The sequence below is a fragment of the Trachinotus anak genome, unplaced genomic scaffold, assembly GCF_046630095.1.
Source record: "Trachinotus anak isolate AG129_WGS33_773 ecotype Australia unplaced genomic scaffold, CSIRO_AGI_Tana_v1 ptg000001l, whole genome shotgun sequence".
Taxonomy (NCBI): Eukaryota; Metazoa; Chordata; class Actinopteri; order Carangiformes; family Carangidae; genus Trachinotus; species Trachinotus anak.
The window spans coordinates 14,176,109-14,196,512 of NW_027273852.1; the positions used below are offsets into that span (position 1 = coordinate 14,176,109).

A 20,404-nucleotide genomic window follows, 5' to 3' on the forward strand; every position below is an offset into this window, starting at 1 on the left:
ATCAGAAGATTAAAGAAAATTTCACCAGAGACTCATTAACTTAACAGTAAGAGCAAACCTATACTTTTTGGAAAGACATTGACGCTCCCAGTCTAGAACATTATTGCACAGCCTTCACCATCAGAGTGATCTCTGACTTCACCCCTTTACCCCAAGTGGCATGTTTGTGTTGGACGGTGTCTAAGGATAGATGGGGTCAAGGCAGTGTAACCTTTTGTGAAACAAATATTCATGATCAATAAGTGCTTTATTCCAAGCATCTAAATGATTCTTATGTCTGAAGCAGCTTCTCCCCCTCCCCTTATTTGCCCATGCAGAAAAACAGTTTGAAGATTTATGCAGACTAGGTAAAAGGACATTTTAAAAGACTACACAGTATCACTGCTTCCAAATGTCATGTAATCATAGGTTAGAGGAGAGTGCTGGGCACAGAGAGCTAAGTGATGTTACAGATAATGAATTGCCTCTGAAATATAATACATCGTGAGTATGATTCTTTGTTCCAAGCTCTGTACACCAACTCTGTACAATTAAAGTTATTTATCTCTCTCGTTTTTTAAGTTCATCAATTATATTGTGATACACTTAATGTCCATAAGAGGATGATGTATGATTGGTCTAATTATTTCTTATTCACCATGCTTTCTAAAGCATATCAATTTTGTTAATACCATGTAATTAAAACACGTCAGTGCGCTACAAGTTGCTGGCTGTATTAATGACTATGAAAATTATTTTAATTAAATAGCCAATTATAGAGAAATCCTAACCATGAGAATTGACATTTAAATGAATTCAATTTAAATTGCTTTTCAACATTGTTTTATCAAAGCTTTATGGGGTGAATAAATTATTACATCAAACAATATACTGTGTCATTGATCATACACAAGTCTTGTCCCATATCTGTACATTTTCAAACACTTTCCTGATGCCATACATCATACTGGGTGATTACATTTTGACATAGTCATTTGTTTACCGCAATCTCATCCACATGTACTGTACTTCTGTGTACTTTTAGGAAAACTCTTAACTGTTTACGTGACTTAGTTCAGTCATGCCAGAAACTTTCATGCCACTAATTTCAAACTACTTTTGCAAGGACAATTTTAAACTGCCGCTACTTAGTTCCACTTAGCCTGAAGTAAATATATGGCACATTTTTGTCACAAGTAAACAGTTTTCCTAGTAAGCTGCTTCCTCCCAAGACAGGTTCCCACCCATGATTTTTACATGCAGTAATGATTTTGCATTTGCGCTGAATTATATCAACAAAGTATTGTGGTGTAAGTGACTGTACCAGTATACAGACTTTATGTTTGTATTACGCTGTGTTTTCATAACTGGGGTCAAACACATGCAGCCCACCCAGTCTGTTGAAAGGCCTTTGTATCTAAAACATCATACATATCCTGTGGTGCCTTTTAATACCTATTAGGCTCCTCATATTTTTCTTTTTTTCTGCATAGTGTTAATGAAAGTCATTTTTCAGACATTACAAGCACAATGATTTGCAGTTAACCCATGCAAACAAGAGAAATAGTGGGCAAACTGTTGTGACATTCATTGTATATAATGAAATCTTAATATGGTGCATATTTAAGTGAAAGGTTAGCAACATAAAGGGCAAATGGATTGCCTGGCAATGAATTTTAAGCAGCTATTGATTTTACACTACAAGCTACCTCTTTCCCTGAATGATAATTTTGAAATGGCACACTGCTTATCTTAAAGCTGATCTGACATAACAGGACAACAGGAATACACAGAATATTTAAGCAAATGCTGACTGCGATAAGCAACGCGGCTCTTGATGACTTACACTTTCATATTACTTGTCTCAAGACCCAATTTAATTAGAAATCTAAGGAAATGAGCGCTACCAAGTTGGGGGGATGGAAAGTAAAGACCCGTACAGTTGTGCTGACTCAAACTGATTCTTAAACATCACTTTAACTTCTGCAAAACTCCAAATAAGCACCCTGCAAGTCAGAATTTGATAAGTCCACCTGTGCTGTACCTTGAATAACATAAAAGCTGAGTATTGTTTACAAGTCCAGTCCTATCTAACATACCGAAGCCCTGATCTTAACAGTGTGCAGTCTGTTAATGAATTGTCTGACTTGGGATAATTCTGCTGCATGTTTACACACTGTCGTGTTACACCTTCTTTGTTATAAAATACACTGCACTTCACTGATGTGCCACAGTGGTTAAATACATGTGTAAGCTGCTCTTACTGTACATGGACTTGACCCTTGTTACAATGCTGCAATCCCTCCCTCTCAGCCTTTATCCTTCTTTCCTTTTCTGTCTCAATTTTGAGATTGAGGGAAAGTTTGAGAGTTCACGTTCCAGCTGGGGTAAGCTTGGTTCAGTACTCAGCATCATAAAATACCATAACCCCTGAACAAGCTGGTCTTCTGTCTGGGGGTTGTGCAGTATGTGTACCATCTTCGGAGCTGACACTTCATCGCTGTGCAAGACATCACTAAAAGTAAACAGCTACCATTTTTATGATCATTGTGTACATGTTGATTTTATCTTATTTTGTATGTTTTCATCTCCTACTCACCCTAGTTTTCTCACACCATCTGAAAATGTAATTGTCTCTGGCAATGTAAAGATTGTGGTTTCTCTCAGGTAGTGCCTCTTTACACCAAATTTGAGTTCATTAACATTTAAACAATGTTGCCTGAGGACACATTGTTTGACATGTTTATCTGCTCATCTGCAACTCTAACAAAATAAAATAATAGTTATCTTGGGTATTGAAGCTCTGCATGTGTAGTATAATATAACTTGTATAATGATATGACTTAGACTGCTGGAGAGTAGTGATTACAGTTAAACTTTAATTAGTGAGTGTACTTATATATAAGCAGCATACAATGTAATGTAAATAGCGTTTTAGTTGGCAAACAAAAACAACCATTACCTCATGCTGTGTTATGTTGTTACTTCATACAAAAAAAAGCTTCAGCCTCTTTGGTTGTGTAAATACAATAAGCAGACAGGACTAATTAAATGAGACATATTTTCCCTGGCCACAGATAGGGTGTACCTTAAACAGTGAGTCATAATACTCAGTCAGAAAATGTGACATCAGAATTAAAGTTATAAAAGCATTTCAGTATTAATGTCTGAATGGAAAATAAATTCAAGTTTGCAAAATGCCTTTAAACAGTCACAGGATGAAAGCGAACACAAAGTTGCAAAGATTTCGGTGCTGAGAGTGATGATTTCTCAACTTGTAAAGGCTGTGGTGCAGTGGATTTGCATACTGTTGGGTAGCAGGTGTAACCTGTGTGACTGTTAAATAACTATTCACTGATATTTCAGATATACCCAGCGAGTTCATGTTGTTTTTAAACACAGAGGAAAAAAAAACAACAAAAAAAAAAACAATTCAAGCAGATCTTTTACACGATTAAGATCCGATATAACCGGATCTGTCATGCGTGGAATAAACAGGGCAACATCTTAACAGAGCTGAAACATTTCAGTGGTAGCCAGTACCCAGTTATCTGTTCTTCAAAGGCTTCCACTGTCCCCTAGCTCCTCCCTCTCTGTACCGTGTGACAACAACAACTCATCCACAGAGCGGAGCTGCACTTTTCAGCTCATTTTCCTCCTGTCATTCCTCCTCCTATCTTTGATCATTGTCCCGCCGCTCAGCCCCCCCAAAACCCTCACTCAGCACGCCTTTTTTTTTTCGGCAGCTCTTTTTACTTCCCAACTTATCTGAGGAGCTAAACTCTCGTGGATTCTTTCATTTAGGGGTGTCTCGGCAGGCTGGGTTTTCTACTTTGAACTTCGGCTACTCTCTTCCCCTCCTGTAGGTGACCATGGCCGTACCGGCTGCTCTGATCCCACCAACTCCTCTGGTCCCACCGCCTCCGATCTCGACTCCCTCCGCAACGACGTCCCCGCCGTCGACAACTTCATCACCGTCTCCATCCCTGGCCCCCCCATCCGGACCCGGACAGAACCTGTTCAGATCAGAGCTCCTCGCCACCGGCAGCCCGGGCATCCCGACCGCAGGTCTACCCCCCAGCAAACCCGTGTACTCGACCCCGTCGCCTGTTGAAAACATACCGCAAAACAATGAGTGCAAGATGGTCGAGTTGCGCGGTGCCAAAGTGGCTTCTTTCACCGTGGACGGCTGCGAGCTCATCTGCCTTCCTCAGGCTTTCGACCTGTTCCTGAAGCACCTGGTCGGCGGACTGCACACGGTCTACACCAAGCTGAAGCGGCTGGAGATCACGCCGGTGGTGTGCAATGTGGAGCAGGTCCGCATCCTCAGAGGACTCGGCGCCATCCAGCCCGGGGTGAACCGCTGTAAACTCATCTCCAGAAAAGACTTCGAGACGCTGTACAACGACTGCACCAACGCGAGGTTAGTGGCGGGCTGTGTACGGCATTTTGGTTTAAATGTCTGTGCGGACAACCGTGCGTAAAGGCGCAGGAGCAAGAAAGGGGGAGACATTTTCCCTTTATAAAACAAGTGGCTCAAGCTCCATGATCAACTTATCAGCCACATTTCATAGTCGAGTTGTTGTAGTATGTGTAGGTGTGTGTGAATGAGCCTTAGCGTATCTGTCAAACTCCATCCCCACAGTCAGGTAGGGAGCTGGCAGTTCTCTGGCGGAGGGGAAGAAGCCAGCGCGCAGCATCAGTGGAAAAGTTTAGTGAAAGTTTGCTCTTAACACGTGCAGGGCAAAGCTGTGCCATGATGGATAGCCTGTCTGCCTCTGAACAAATGAATCGATAATGTAGCCTGCACCTCTGCTGAGTTTCACAATGCTGTTGAATAAACTTCAGGTGTAGAGCTGCCACTGCAAAGACAATTTCAGGAACAGGAGCCTTGTCATCGTTTATGAGCCGCACTTAACTGTCGTTCTTCTTGAATTTACCAGCTCAGATTTATTTTTAAATAACTGAAATAAAAGTGGGTTATACCTTATTATATGTCCTTGCCACAGGGGTGTTATGGTTTCACTTGTGGTAAGTTTGATTTTTTTAGAAAGTAAACAAGACAAACCCAGATTCTCTGAAGTAGATGACATGGAATAGTTTTTGTGTAAATAGTTTTTTTCTTAGTATTGATCGCCAGCACATCTCTTAAAGAGGTTATAATACACTCAGTTCATGTTTAAAAAGAGTGTATGGAGCCAGTTTATTTTCACTCTGTAAATGCTAGGGATAATTTTCACACACACACACACACACACACACACACACACACACACACACACACACACACACACACACACACACACACACACACACGCTCACTCACACACGAGAATGTGCCTTAATCAAACAGCCTTAATTTCTGTAAAACAGGGAAATTAATATAGAGTGAGCAAGTTAAACAGCTACACATGTGAAAATTAATGCATGACCGTATAATGCCAAATCAAATATTTTCAGCTCATATGTTTTTAATTTGGAGTGATTTAAGTTGAGATCAATATTTGATTAAAAGCCATTTTTACTGTTGTGTTTCCCCTAGCTTTGATGTATCGCTCAGTCTCACAGGATGGTTCAGCCTGGTCAAATTTACCATCTCACCTGTCACTGTGATTGATTCCATATTGATCTCTTAGCCAGAAATGAGCTGGAAATGCAAATATGATGGAAAGGCTCACATCAGTGGGGGAATAACAATAAACACTTTGAGTGACTTTGAGTTTCAGTTTAAAAGTGTGCATTATTTTTGGAAAATTATATTGTGAGATTAAACGTAGTTCTGATTTTTAGGCTGCACGCTTAAGTGTCACACACGTGAAAAATCACAAACACTAATGCAGACACACAAAGTAAAATTGCAGTGCAAACAGATAATTTTTTATGTACCGTTTTGTGTCATTAGGACCGATACATATGATGACGAATACATTTTGATCCTGAAAGCCTGGTCAGAAAATGCAAAATCAAGTAACAGTTTGAGGGAAAGTTGACAGAAATATTATCACAGTGGAACATTTTTAATTCTAAAGCTTCTTTCTCATGTAGTATTTAAATTTTTAATAGCCTACAGTTTTTTCAGTTTCCCTTCTCTTCGCTCTTTATACTTAAAAACAGCCAACCTTGCACATCTACATACAACCTTTGGAGCTTTGAATATGCTGCAGATCCATATTTCCATTCCAGTAGCGATCGTCTCAACAACTCACCTGTACACTTTGGTGCTTAAGCATCATTTACATAAAGCATCAAGGGAGCAGAACATCCCCCCTCCTTTCTATAGAGAGAAACATACTGTGGGGTGATCCTCCTCTCAAGCCTGGCGTGGGGCTTCAGGTGACAAAGTATGTGGTTGAACTCTCTGGGTTGTCAATGGGTGGATGGCCAGCGATGGGGTTAAAGGATAATGCAGTGCCTCGCGTCGCTTTAATGACGCTAAAGTGCTGGGCTATTACGGGCACATGGACAGGACTGTAATTGTCTCTGAAAGCAGCCAGGTTCTCCCGGTGCCGGGCTGAAATCAATCACTCAGACCCGGCCTGCCTGCCTGGCTGCCCCATTTGGAGAATTACATCATGGAACAGTGAGGCATCCGCTGGATAAAAGGCTTCTGTTACTTAGAATAAGTTGATTTTATTTGCTGGGATGTGTGCTTCACTCCGTCTGTCATTGAATTGCTGCTGACAAAATGATCAGTGGGAGTAAACAGGACACAGGTTACCCTGTAGGTGAAAACAAGTTCCCTCTCCAAAGTCGATGTTCCGTTTTGTACCAACTCACTGTAAGATAGCGAGTATTTGAGTTCACCGGTTAACCCACTCGGGTTACAGAACAACAGCCTGCTGCCTGAGATAGTTTAGCGTTTCATCTCACCCTATTACCACAATGTCACTACTCTTTTTATACTGTGGCAGAGTAGTAACAATGAAGTGAATAATACTCCTGTACAATGGGTCTTAGTATTTCACATGCTGTTTTTTCCCCCCTCCCACGGTCTATTGTGTTAAAACAACACTACTCTCATTTTGCACACAGTGTGAATGTGAATAGCATCACAGAGCAGCGCTGCATCCCGCTGGTTTAGTTTTGATGTGGACACAAACAAGCTCCGACCAAATTGTTCCCAACTATGCTTACTTTAGCATAACACTTTCTGAACACATTAAACAGGCAGGCAGCAGTGTTTTTCAGAATTGTTGTGTTGGATTTTTATTTGTTTAATTATTTATTTATTGTTTCAGTGAGAGATTAAGAGATGAACATTCATGACGGCACATTCCTTTTACATACTTGTACAGTGAGTGTTTGAACTATGTGCACTTTGCCTGATTTTTTTTTTTTTTTTTTAGTAATTATTGTTAATCTTTAAAGATACTAGGAATATAGTCATTGTCGACCCCTTCATTTTCTTAAGGACTCTTGTGCCAGATTAGCAGTGTTCGCTCTTGCTCCCACACTGATCCAGGTTCAGTAATCTCCCCTACATTATGACTCTGGCCCTCCAGGAGCCCTCCAGGAGCCCTCTGTTCCAGCTACTTGTTTTCCTTTTCATTTTCCCTGCGGTGGGATGGAAAAGGTTCTTATTGCTGTGTGACACTTGAACTCTCTGAAAGGTTATTATAACACGGGGGGCGGTGCAGAGATATCGCATATCTCTCATTGGTCTGCTTTGTGGAGGCAGGCTATCCGATGCTGGGGCGCAGAAATGCAGCAGTTAATTGACAATCATTGTCTACCCCTGAAGGTTAACCACACGCCCCAGACAATGTCCCACCACTGGGAATGGGACAGCTTTTCACTTACATGCCCTTCTTAAATAGATTTTCCCTGGCTCGTTTCAGTCAAACAGATCTGACTCTGAAATGTTACGAGTGACAGGTCACAGTGAAATGACTTTTTCTTTAACAAATATAACTAATTGATACTGATATGACAGCAAGTGTTATGAGAGCTATCACCTCTCTTGTTCTTACTTTGAGTGTTTATGCCTAAACACACATATTTGCAAATGACGGTAATTGTTTTGTTTAGCGCTCAGTGTGAGCTGCCACTGAGGGTGCCAGCTTGTCTCTCTCCCTCCTCTCCTCTGCTGAGCTCTCTTATAATATATTTGTTTTCTACAAGGCACGGATGTGTTTACAGGTACTCAGGGGAGATTTCTGGATTCCATTCAAATCATTCCCAGTCAGAGTGGGTGCTAAGATACCCGTCACCCAGCAACCACATCCAAGAGGGAGCTTGGGCGATAATAACTTCAAAAACAGAGTGACAGATGCCTGATTAGAGAGAGGGAGAGAGCGAGAGAGGGAGAGAGAGAGAGAGAGAGGAGGAGAGAGAGAGGGAGAGAGGGTGATAATGGTGTACAAAGCTGTTTAAAATCCAAATCTATTCAAGTACTTTCTTGAAAGTCAAATTGGCCCTCATATTGTGTGTTGTTTCTTTATCAAAGTGAAAAAAAAAAAAGCATTTAAAGTTCTCCCTTTTTTTTTTTTTTTTACGTGTTTAATCCTTCTGTGGGGCTCTGCTAAATTTGATTAGGTACAGTACATGTGCTCAAGTCAACTGTGCAGTTGGCAGATGGCGGCAAGGTGTTTTTTTTTGCAAATAGTCTCCTTGAAAATCAGAATTGCTTTATTGACTTGACATTCACTCAGCTGTAACAAGTGCAAATTAAAACATTTTTTAAGAAAAATCCACAGATGAGCTCAGTCGACAAAAAGCAACACTCATTTTCAAGATCATATTTTTGTAGCTTACAATGATGCTGAGCCAAGACTGTCGAAACCACAGATTTCACTTGTTAAAGAGGCTTTGTTTGACACTGTCTAATGTCATTTGTGGATTTAGAGGCTATTTGCATGGCAAAGAGGCCTGTATTGTTAATTTGCCTGTCGGATGCATTAGTTGTCCAAGCTCCTATCTTATTTGCATATCTTTACTGGATCGGCAGCAGGAATTGAATTACCAATTAATTCTTCCACCAAAATGAAATGGTTTAAAATCGACATCAGGCCTTTCCACATCGATCATTATATTAAAATGACCTATTTTTACTATGTTCACCAACCACTATGGGGTGTTAGCTTTGATTTCTATAGACAACAGACTTAAGCTGTTTAAAATATATCTGTCAATATGACTTATCAAGCATATTAAATGGGATTTGTTAACAGTGATTTTACTTGATGATTGTACACTTGAGACTGATTGCCTGACAGAGCAGCAATAGATTTTGGGTCAGTCTGATTTTTGTTCTCCTCTTCCCCTCAGCCAGAGCTCCCCGGTTTGTCTTTACTCACGGGCTCCTTCACATTACAGCACATTTAGCAGCATAGCAAAAGTCACTGATGCTCGTACCAGGATGTTAAATGCTACTGACAGAAGTTAGAGGGAGCAGATGAGATTTCCTGATTGGAGAAGGAATGCAGGCCCTTGCCTGGCTCTGTCTAATATGGTCACATAGAGAAATTGATTTTCTTCAGAAATTAATTAATTTTTCATATAGCCCAAAGCTGGAGTTTAAAAAAGAGTGCACACTTGCTGGTTTCCTATTTTCCCCCTTTTTTAAAGAATTATTGCCTAATCATATTAATACTTTTGCCCCAAGGATGAAAAGATAATTGTACAAATGCATTTGGAAATATGTATCACTGAGTATTTATGATTAAATTATGCAAATAACTCCGCTCCCATCCTTCGTGGGCCCAGATTGTCTAATTAGGATTGATATGGCGAATAGATGTTGGGGAATCTGAATACAAGCATGTCCAAAGAGCAGAAAATTGAAAATGACAAGGCTGGAATCCTTAAAAAGTGTGTAGGTTTTTTTCCCTTCCCTCTCTGTCTAATTCAGCGTAGCTGTATCAGGAGTTAATTTTCCCTGGCTTCATTTCTCGTCTGAGCTGACAGGAAAAGGAATCCATCAGGGAGGCAATCTCAGATGGGATTCCACAAATTTCCTCTACTTGTTTTTTGTCCCCCTCTTCATTTTCGTGGGGGCTATCAGGGATGAATCTTCTCCTGAGTAAACATGCAGATGTTATTTCTCCAGTGTCAAATGTTTTTGGAGCTTTCTACTCAATACAAAGGACTCCTCCTTAATAATTGAAGTATATTAAGGAAGGAATGCCATCCAACAAAAAGTCCTTTGTACTTTTGGAATTCCAGTGAAGTGAAGTAACGGACATCATATAATACAACTTTTTTAAAATTTTGCTTAATGTTAGGAAACACAGGAAACACAGATACACCTGCCTTTATATGAGGTTAACTGTGTTATGTTTGTTAAAATTTAAAAACTTTTAATACCAAAATAATCAAATTGATTTCAATACATCTTCAATAAATTGTAGTTGATTCCTGTTTAATAAAGCTCAGATTACAAATGTACCAAGTCAAGTTGCAGTTGAACCTGCTCAAACACAGACAGACAGACAGAAACACTTGCAATGACACTAGTTTGAGCCAAGAGTTACATGTAATTTAACAACAGCCTAGGCTCAGCGGTACATCACAGAAAAGAAACCAGGGAGGAAATGACATCGGTTTCCACTCTCTTCTTCTGTTGTTAGCTTCAGATGAACTGCACAGCACAGGAACGGCTCCAGTGCCTCCAACAGTATCTATTAAAGGGCTGATTGTTATCTAATCTTTACCTGGCGCTAGCTGGAAAAGCCCTGAAGCTAATGACACTTGAGACTAGCAGCACATTCTGTGGTGGTTCAAAGCAGCTGCTCAGTCAATACCTTCTGATGAAAAACTAAGAAAACGGCCCCACAGCTATTTATGTGAAGTCTGAATTCAGTTAGACACCAGAAACACTTTATGCAGTCATTTTGTTGCATTGAATTATAACTAACAATGTGCATAATGTGAGCTCCTGTTGAACCAGCAGGGTAGACTGAAAACTGGGTTTTGAGTTTCAGAGACTCTGGTGTTCAATTCAGGCATCAGATGGTTTGTAGAAGGAAATTAAAAGCTTCAATAAACTACATAACCTAAACTGGCATTAGTGAATAATTATGAGGATTACCCTGCAGATGCCAAAGTGATTATTTTTAGTTAATTTTATTTCTGAGACATATTGCTCGTTAATTGTAAGCTCTCTTATTACTTCTCTTATTACATTTATAGGTCATATCTAGATGACTAGTTCTGGCAACAGTGTTGGACACTGATCAGCAGATTGTTCCAGATCTGTCTTTCAAATCATGAAAAAAAAAAAAACATCGCTCTAACCTTGCTAAATCAGCTCAATCAAAATCCTAAGGTCATTGTCGTCTGAATATTTCTTAAAGTAGAAAAGCAATAAGTTATAATGGTCCCACGGTCAAATAAAAAAAATAAATCTTTTTTATTAGTTAATATAGTAGTTTTTAAACAATATTATACTGCAGATTGAAGATAGAGGTTGAGAATTAAAAAAAAAAAGAATACAAAATGTTAAAGTCAAAAAGATCTTTTGTGCTTTTCAGTACAGAGTCATTCAGTTGTCAGCAGTTCAAAGTGAACTAGGCAGCTCGTTCGGTGTACTGTAAAATGATAAGGTCTGCAATTCTGGCTTTTATCCATAGAGATAGCCACACCCAGAGCTGCTTCCTGACGGCATTGCACACCTGTAGAGGTTATGAGTGGGGTATCAATATCACCAGGTCAACACATTTTCATCTAACACTGACATCTCTCTTTGCCGTTCACGCTGTCTCTCTGCTTCTGTCTCTCTCCCTCTAAGCCTAGTGAGAATATCGGTGGGAGTCTTTATTGGTTGCAGCGCTTGGGTTTCTCTCCTCGTAGACTCAAATGTCACCGTCTCCCTGATGTTTCTTTAAAATCGCCTGTGCCACCACTTGCTGTGGCGCCCGGCTATTATTACCCTCCTCTTAAAGAGTGACAGTTGGGTCCTCAGAGACGTGACACAAACCTCTGCGGATGGAGCTGTAGTGCTGTGTCAAGCCAAAGCTCCTAGCCAATCAGATAGCACAAAACAGACCTCTGGTACACCTCTAGTGCTATGAGGGTAGCAGAGGAGTCAGGAATCAGTGCAGTTCAGTTTCATAGTTTGAAATGAATGCTGGCTGCCTCTCCTCAGAGAAATCCCGTCATGTTGTCAGATGTAAAAAAAAATCACTCAACAGAAAAATAAAGTTTATGTGATAGTAATTACTTTAACTGTGATCTTAAGTTGACAGGCTGACCATGCATGTGCTAATGCCTTGAAAGCAGTGTGTTGTAACAGAGTATGTTCCTAGTAATTCCACACCAATGCAGAAAATACAGTGAGACATGTTCTCTATGGAAATAAATAAGGTTATGATAATAAAGCAGCCCTTGGCTGAAATGGTCTGTCCACATACATTAATCCCGCATAACTTTCACATTAGGACTGTGTGCATGTGTTTGCTTGTGTGTGTTAGATGCTCAGTGAGAGAGAGAGAGAGAGAGCGTGTGTGTGTGTGTGTGTGTGTGTGTGTGTGTGTGAGTGAGAGAGAGAGAGAGTGAGGGAGAGTGTGTGAGAGAGACACCCTTGCACAACTTCACATATGAATGGTCTTGTGTGAAAAGGAGGATGAATTGAGTCAAGCTGACATAGCATGCCAATAAGCTTTGTCTCATTTCCAATGCCGTATTCATTTGTGCCACAGAGAGATTTATTGCATGATTGACAATTATGAGAGGGTGACCTAGTTCTTTGTGATGGAACAAAAATGGTTTTCATCAGTTGCCTTTGCTGTCTTTTGCATTGTGTGTGTGTATGTGATGGTCCCTGGTAAAGAATAGGGATAGCCTCCATGCAATGAGATACTTTTTTTTCTCCCCCTTGCAACTATTGAAACTCATGCATTTTTCTAGTAATGGCTTCATATATTTTGCATAGAATCACATCATCCACTATGTCTGTTCCACAGCAGAAAAAATGAATTTCCTACCCCATTAAGCAATGTGAGCTGTCCAAATGGATCACGTTAAAGTGACATTTTTACGAATACTCTTCAATCTCTAACTTTGGTGTGGAAATAAAAAGAAAGTCATTTCATTGTCTCTGAATATATATGTATATGTCTGCATATCTTCAGCACACACACACACACACACACACAAATTTTCTACTACAGCTCACTGTAGTATGTTATCAGCTGTATTATTGTTGTTACTTGATCACCCAAATCACAAATACTCTCATCCTTTCACTCTTGTGACTGTCAGTAAAGGGCTTCATTTGCGCCATACATTTCCTGATGCCTTTATTCCCTTTATGGTTCATTCTACCTGTCTATTAGCTGTGTATTTGTCAGCGTGTGGTTGTGTGTGTGTGTGTGTGTGTGTGAGTGAGTGAGTGCGCCCAGTCAAGCTTAGATTACTACGACTGTGAGGAGGAAGTCTCTGCTCCTCCTGGGACTCCTGCTTGACTGGCCCCACAAATGATACAAGCCAGGGTTTAGTTGGGAGTTAATATCCTGCAAAATTGTCCTGCACAGCCTCGGCAGAATGTGGATGATTAAATGACACAAGCATATCAAAAACATTTTTCTCAGACTAGTGGCTGTTAAGTGTCGCACTGGTGCAGCCGTCTTCCAAGGTTACCATTAAAAAGAAAGGAATATTCAGTGGGAAGTGGGTGTCATTGACCTTTGATTGTATGTGTGTGTGTGTGTGTGTGTGTGTGTGTGTGTGTGTACCTGTATGAATATGTGTGTGTGAATGCTTTAGATGTTTTGTGTAATGCCCGGTTTGAGTGGTAATAATATCTCAATAGGATTTCAGGGCCTCATTGAGAGGTTTGGTAGAAGGTTGAGAGGACATATGCTAATTGTGCCTGAGAAGACTAGTCTCTCAGAAACATATCCCACTAGACTTTTCCTTGTACACTGGATGCCAGACTTCCCCCAGTGACAAAAAAAAAAAGCTTGAGGCTCCAAAGCGATCCATTTTATCCTTTCTTTTTCAAAGGATGCAATGCTTTGTTTTAACCTCCGCAGGAAAGGAGATGAAAGGCAGTGTAATAAAGCCAAAAGGTCTTTCTGTAGTTATCAAATGGCCTTTCACTCCTGACCTTTAAGATGCCACAGTAGGAACTGGAGACAATGCTAGAAATACAGATCGGATTTCAGAGATCAAACACCTCTTTGTATAGTTTACTTGCATGGAGAAGAAAGAACAACCTTTCACAGCCCATCATTTGAACATAGGGAAAATAAAACCAGAAAATATTTGCAAAAGAATGAACTGCCTTGTCAGCACCTGCACAGATCAAACACTTAAAACGTTAAAGTGATTCAGCATTGGATGCATCAGGCTGCTGAGGCATTTCTTTATTTCTTATTTAATCTGATATGCTCCTGCTACAGCAATGGGCTTTGTTTAGGGACATTCATAATCATCAGGGACTGGGCTCCTGACTGTGTGTGTGTGTGTGTGTGTGTGTGTGTGTGTGGTATGTGCCTCTGCTCTTAATATTATATATCCTTGACATACTGTATAATAGAAAGATTTTCACGCACCTGTTTCATTTGCTTCCCCTGTTGCTGTATGTTAGTTCGGCTACTGTTATTTCAGCTGATGCTGGCCACCAGAAAGCCTTTCACAATGCATCATTAGAATTAGACCAAGTAAAAGAATCACAGAGCTTTAGATGAAATGGGTGTGTGGCTATAAGATCTCAAGTCCTCTGCACTTAGTTAATGTTCAATTTCTGGAGCTGTACTTACTGTACTCTCAACTCCTAAAGCCCTCATTTACACATATAATAATTTTGCATTAATATGGCTACTGCAGCACAGTTTTTGGTCAGTGATTTTATGTGTGACATGGGAAGTTTATCAGGTTATTCAAAATGACAACCTGCTGCACTGTAATGACAGGCCTACAATACCCAGCAGCCCATTTTTTCAATCACATCCATAGACAGGTTGAGTACAGAGACCGCTAATCATGCTCTTAGATGTAAAATGTTATCAGGATGCATGATGGCACCCAGCATTCCTGTCATTCCTGTCATTCTGCAGAGCGGCACTTGCACTCTGTGCGTGGAGTGTCGGTGCCTGCGGACCCTGAAGGGCTCAGTGTGAGAGGCCCAGTCGGGGCCCTGCTGGGCCAGGCCTGTTGACAGTTCCTTGGCACTGTTGTCTCAGCAGGAAGACATCAGTTGGAGCAACAGAGAGCCTGTGGATGAAGGCCGTCTGGTCAGCGGAGAGAATGGAGTTGGAGAAGATTAGGCTTCACCCACGGGTCATTGTGTTCCCAGAGTAGGCCCAAGCCCATCGCCCTCAGTATTGTTAAAGGGAAAGGTCAGGTCCAAAGACCAGGCTAAGCCTATTAAACAACCCGCACTGCTTCTTCCTTGAAACCTGACTGTGCTTTCTCTTAACTACCGAGTAGGGTAAAAATCAGCTTTGAACAGCTGAGGTCGGCCATATCCTGATCTGAATTGGAGACCACAGCTAATTGAAAAAAAAAAAAAATACTGTATAGTCATATGAAAGCATTGCAATCATGCTTCTTTATAACACTAGACGGTGATTTCATACTGCATATTTCTTTTTTTAAAGTACCGCTAATTGTTTCACAGAGCCCTGCAGTTGGTATGCTGTACAGTACGTGCGCTAGGCTGCAGGAGGTTTGCTCTGACAGATCCTTCCAGTGTCGAACAAATCCTCACATTTATATCCTCTCAGTACTAAATGCTTATGTACCGCATTCATAAGGTCGTCTGAGCCCCAACACACTCCCATAAGTCTCCTTTAGCTGTAGTGATGGCTGGTGTCAGGGATGTCTGCTGAATGAAAGGAAACACAGGCAGATAGCGTTTGATCCGTGATGGAGATGAGTCCACATCGGAGTAGAGCTAGTGATTAATAATGGTGCATCTGGGTAAAAAGGATGTCATCCCTGGACGTCTAATGAAAGCTCTTGAACATATCTGGGAGAGGCGATATGTTGACAGTGGATGATGCAAATGAGGCTAAATGTGAGAGGAAACCTGAAATGAATCACCCCGCTGTCTCTGTGGCGTTTGTGTGATCGTGCACGCGCACGTGTGTATGTGCCCCGACTAGCAGCCAGCCGTTTACGCTGTACAAAGCTCGGTGTGACACTCTCCCTCCTTTGTCTCAAACTGCTAACTGTATTTAATTTCACATCTTATCGGGCCAGGCTTTGTCTGTCTGTGAGTCTCTGCACAGTGGAGGCGACCCCCGGAGATAAACTCTGTCAGGCTCTGGGGTGATTTATTAAATTCTGATTTCTGTGAAGGACTTTAATGTCGAGGGGGTGGGAAGAGCGGGAGGGTGGACGGGGGTGTTGGCGGGGGGAGGCGGTGTGGGGGAGAAAATATGTCGCAGGTGTCTCTGCCAGCTCCGGGCACTGTTCTCTCTCCATTACCAGCATTGTTAGGTATAGAGAGGCAGGAGAAAAGAGAGAAGTAGGAATCTATGCTGAATTTCCTGTCTTTGTTGTGGCAGTGGGCTTGTTTTTTCCCTCTGTTCCAGGCCAGAACAGCGGTATCAAATCTCACTTGTTTGGACTGGAGATAGCGGATGGAGTGTGGAACGTGGGTCAGTTTCATTGGGGGGCTCGACCCAGCTCGGGTTAACGTTTATATTTTCATGTTAATCTTCCTCATGACACCTGAATGGGGCTCTAACCCTCTATCCAAATCTATTAGGTAAATCCTTTGACCCCATCGCCCTCCTTATCCCCCCTGATATTTGAGTAAAGCCTGATGTCAAGACTTGTGTGACATTTTTTGACGAGTTCAGCAGATTTTATGGGCAGCTATTACAGCCTATCTGGACCCAGTGCTTCATTTTAAAATATTTTCTTAAGCACACCTCGCAGGTCAATTGTGACTGTGCCGGAGCTCAACATGTTAATTTTAATATCATTTTATTCATCTCAAATGCATCAGCTCCTCCCCCTTGAAATCTATTTTACATTTCTCTTTCATATCACCTTAATCTAAATTGATGTGTTATCATACATGGATCTCAGAGGAGGGGATCAAATGATGACTGTCAGTGGTGCATGGTGAACTGTGTTTTTGAACATAATTTGGTCCTCTACATTATAAAGTACGCTTTAAAGCAAAGTCACAAGGTGTTTTTCATATGACCCTGCCCTTTTTGAGAATTGTTTTTTAACCAGAGAACAGGGCTGTAAAAGTGATGTGTTGCTTCCTCTGATATCTGTGAAGCAGTTTGATCAAAAGCTAATATTGGTGAGGGGCTCTGCCGGTTCCTGTCTCCTACACGTTACTTCCCAAAGGGCTCTTTTCTTGGTGACACCTCGGCTCTCTAAAGCGATGAGTGGATGATAAAAAGTTGTGGATTCCATATATTTATTTATTGCTCGTATTGGAGAAGTTAATAGAAGACTGTGGGCTGTGATGCGTGAAGGGCTGCATGGGACAGGACTTCCTGTCTTAGATGCAGAACTATAGAAAGCCAGGCTGATCGCATACATCAAACCACACAGACGTGCCTGTACACAGCTACCCACACACACACCGATGCTCTATATCAAATAGTTTACCCCCTCTCTTTTTTCCTCTCCCCATTTTTCTTTTCTAACCAGGGCGTCTCCCACTCTCGGGGTAGCTATTAAATCAAACCTAGAAGATGAGTTTGCAAAGACAGAAACTCTCAACAATCATAATTCTACAGAACTAAACACTCACAGCTCCCCCCCCCCCCCCCCCAAAAAAAAAAAAGATCAGTTTAAATACACTTTCTGTCTTGCAGAAGCAGAGTTTGTTTGACCTAGTATGCAAACCCTGGTTAGCAGGTTTGATTGAGTGGGGCCGGGGATCTTAGGGCCGGCTCCTCTGATACCTACGTCTCCCTGTCTCCATTGTTCTCTGCAAGTCAGCATCTTTTGTCTTTGCCACTGATTTGTCTTTTGATCTGTGCGAGTGATTTATCTGCATGGAATCGTTTTTCTCTCTGTTCCCCCTCAGGAAATTTGGAATGAGGCTGGCCTAACCTTGCCAGGGCCAAACAAAGCCCGAGAGCTGATCTCATGTATTTTGATGCTGTTTGTGAAAACGACACACACAGCTCAGACTTCGAGAGGGATGAAAAAAAAATAAAAAGTGAGAGAAAAAAGCACCCTGATGGTGTCCGTTGTTTTGTGTTTTTCTCCAGCCGATGTAAGTACCTCGAGCACAATTTCCATTTGGAAGCGACATGTTTTTCAAACTCGAAATTATTAAATGGTAGTAAGTGGAATTAAGTGGATACTTCTCATGCAGGCTACTAGACCGCTCCATACAGACACCCTCTGGGAGCGTAAACTCTGAGATCGCCAGGCTGATGGAATGGGGACCCTGATGTCCTCCGACTGCAACAGTTTTCCCTGTGTTTGCCTGCTTAAAAAACGCCAGAGGTTGGGGGGATCGGAGTTGACAACCCTGAGGGGATTGGAGCTGTTTGCCTTGTGTGCTTTTTTTTTTTTTTTTTTCCAGCCCGCCCTCATGTGCAGCTGTTATAGCCTCCTCCCTCCTCCTACCAGCTGCCAGAGAGAGACACACATAGAAAGAAAGAGAGAGAAAGGGAAAGAGAGCCTTAGTGAGAGAGAAGGATGGGAGGGAGGTGGGGGGGGAGTAAACACAACCACTCAACACCTGCTGCCCGGTGAAGAGAAAAGGTGTGTGCGAGAGAGAATGGGGGGGTGGGGTGGCACAGAGATAGGTGGTTTGGGAGAGAGGACGTGAGTACAAAAGCCTTAGAATGTGTTAATGTGGGAGTGAAGATTGTAAAAAAACAAAGATTAGAGGAGAGACAGGTGGGGGATATGCAGGTAGGCTACAGTATCACGCTCTAAACCTGTGGCGTTCTAAATGCTCCCTCATGAGCACAGTGTGGTTATCTTCAGTCGTAATCTTTGAAAAATATAAATAGATATCTTTGTTCCAAAGGCAGGCGTCTCATTGCTCCAGATGTTTACGTGCTTTGATCAACATTGTTTTGGGGTTGAGGCCCAGCGTGTTTGTCTGAGATCTCCGAGAGAGGAAACTTTTCCTCAGCAACGCTAATTATTTTTCCATCACCACTCCGTCACCAGTGAGAACTCCTCATGTCCACGTCGCCTCTCAGGCAGCAAATAGAGCACGTAACACCAGGACAGCATGAAGCTATTGTTTGCACAATTAATGTTGCCGAGATAGCTTTCTTTCCTCAACAACTTGCTTGTGAATTTAACAAATATTACAGCGCGATACCATTCAGACATTAATGATAAGATCGCCACTGAAAGTTGGTGCATGAGAAGGTATTTGCTTCCTGTCCAAAATGTGCATATGCATTTAAATCAAATGAAGTAAGCAATCTTTTTAATCAGCCATTTTCTCTGTATCAGAGAAGTGCAGAGTTCCCCCCCTGTTCCGTTTGGGACTGAATTGTCAATTGGCTGACATTATCTAAACAAGAAATATTAAAACTAATTAAAGAAATGTCTCTGTAAAATCTTGATAAGGCTGAGGTTATTTTTTTTTCTTCCTCTCTCTGGCTGCTGCTCTGTGCTCTGTTAGGAGACTTGCCACAGGCTTGTCTGAGCAGAGGAAGTTATGAAACTCCTACTGCCATATCATTTGCACAAGGAAGTTTCAGCCTGTTCCTCTGGCTCTGTTGACTGCAGTCCATAAAACAGCTTTATTAAAAATGACACCATTCCATGTATTTGCTCAGTGGCTGCTCATCTAGATTAGGTCACATGTTGCTGTGTAGTGTGGCCAACAATAGCCAGAGTTTATGACAGATAGCAGCTGTCTGGGCTGACTGCTCTGTGATAACATATTGCATGCTATACATCTCCAAATCTGCTGCCTTCTCGTCGAGATAATCTGCTTCTGTTTTCAACAGAAAACTGTCTCGACCGCAATTCAAAGGCAAGTCAGCGCCGTTCCAATTTCCTGTAACCAACTGCACATGATAGTAAATCATGAAGCTGAAGTGACACGGCAAACGCTGTACCAACTCAACACTGTTTGAGGCTTGTTCTGCAGAAATTGCTGTAACACTGTCACTTTGTATTGCACAAGCTGAATACTTGGGTTAAATACTTCAATGAGGAAATAACCCCGTATTTCTCAACCAAAGCACAGTTTCATCTTGATAAAAGGCCTAAAATCTGTACAATCAAGATAACACAAAGCATAACACAACCATTGCAAGCGTCTGTAACGTATGTTTGTGTGCGCTTACAGGAGTGCTTGTGTGTGCATGCCCATGGATGTATAACACAACGCCACAGAGGGAACACAGAGAGGGAGGGGTGAGCATTCAGAATTATGTTATGGCTGCCTCCTGTTTAGCTTTTCCCAGAGCCCCAGGCGACTGGAAAGCATCAAGGACACCTGGGTGCGACTTTATTAAAGTATGAAATGAGAGGTCAGTGACGCGACGGTCCCACACATGACATCCTGCTGCTGGCCCTT

The 20,404-nt window shown here is 41.6% G+C and overlaps 1 protein-coding gene across 6 annotated transcripts in view; it reads left to right on the forward strand.

Annotated features, from left to right (window-relative positions):
• Positions 1–3,614: 3,614 nt before the first annotated feature.
• The window catches only part of dachd (dachshund d), a 92,085-nt gene continuing 75,295 nt past the window's right edge, over positions 3,615–20,404 (forward strand). For 5 of the 6 annotated variants that reach the window (XM_071479393.1, XM_071479365.1, XM_071479402.1 and 2 more), the window contains exon 1: positions 3,616–4,402. In XM_071479393.1, coding sequence (XP_071335494.1) covers positions 3,852–4,402 — 551 coding nt within the window. In that variant the 5' untranslated portion in view covers positions 3,616–3,851. Of the gene's footprint in view, positions 4,403–20,404 lie in introns of all 6 variants that reach the window. The other variant, XM_071479374.1, reaches the window with a different exon arrangement.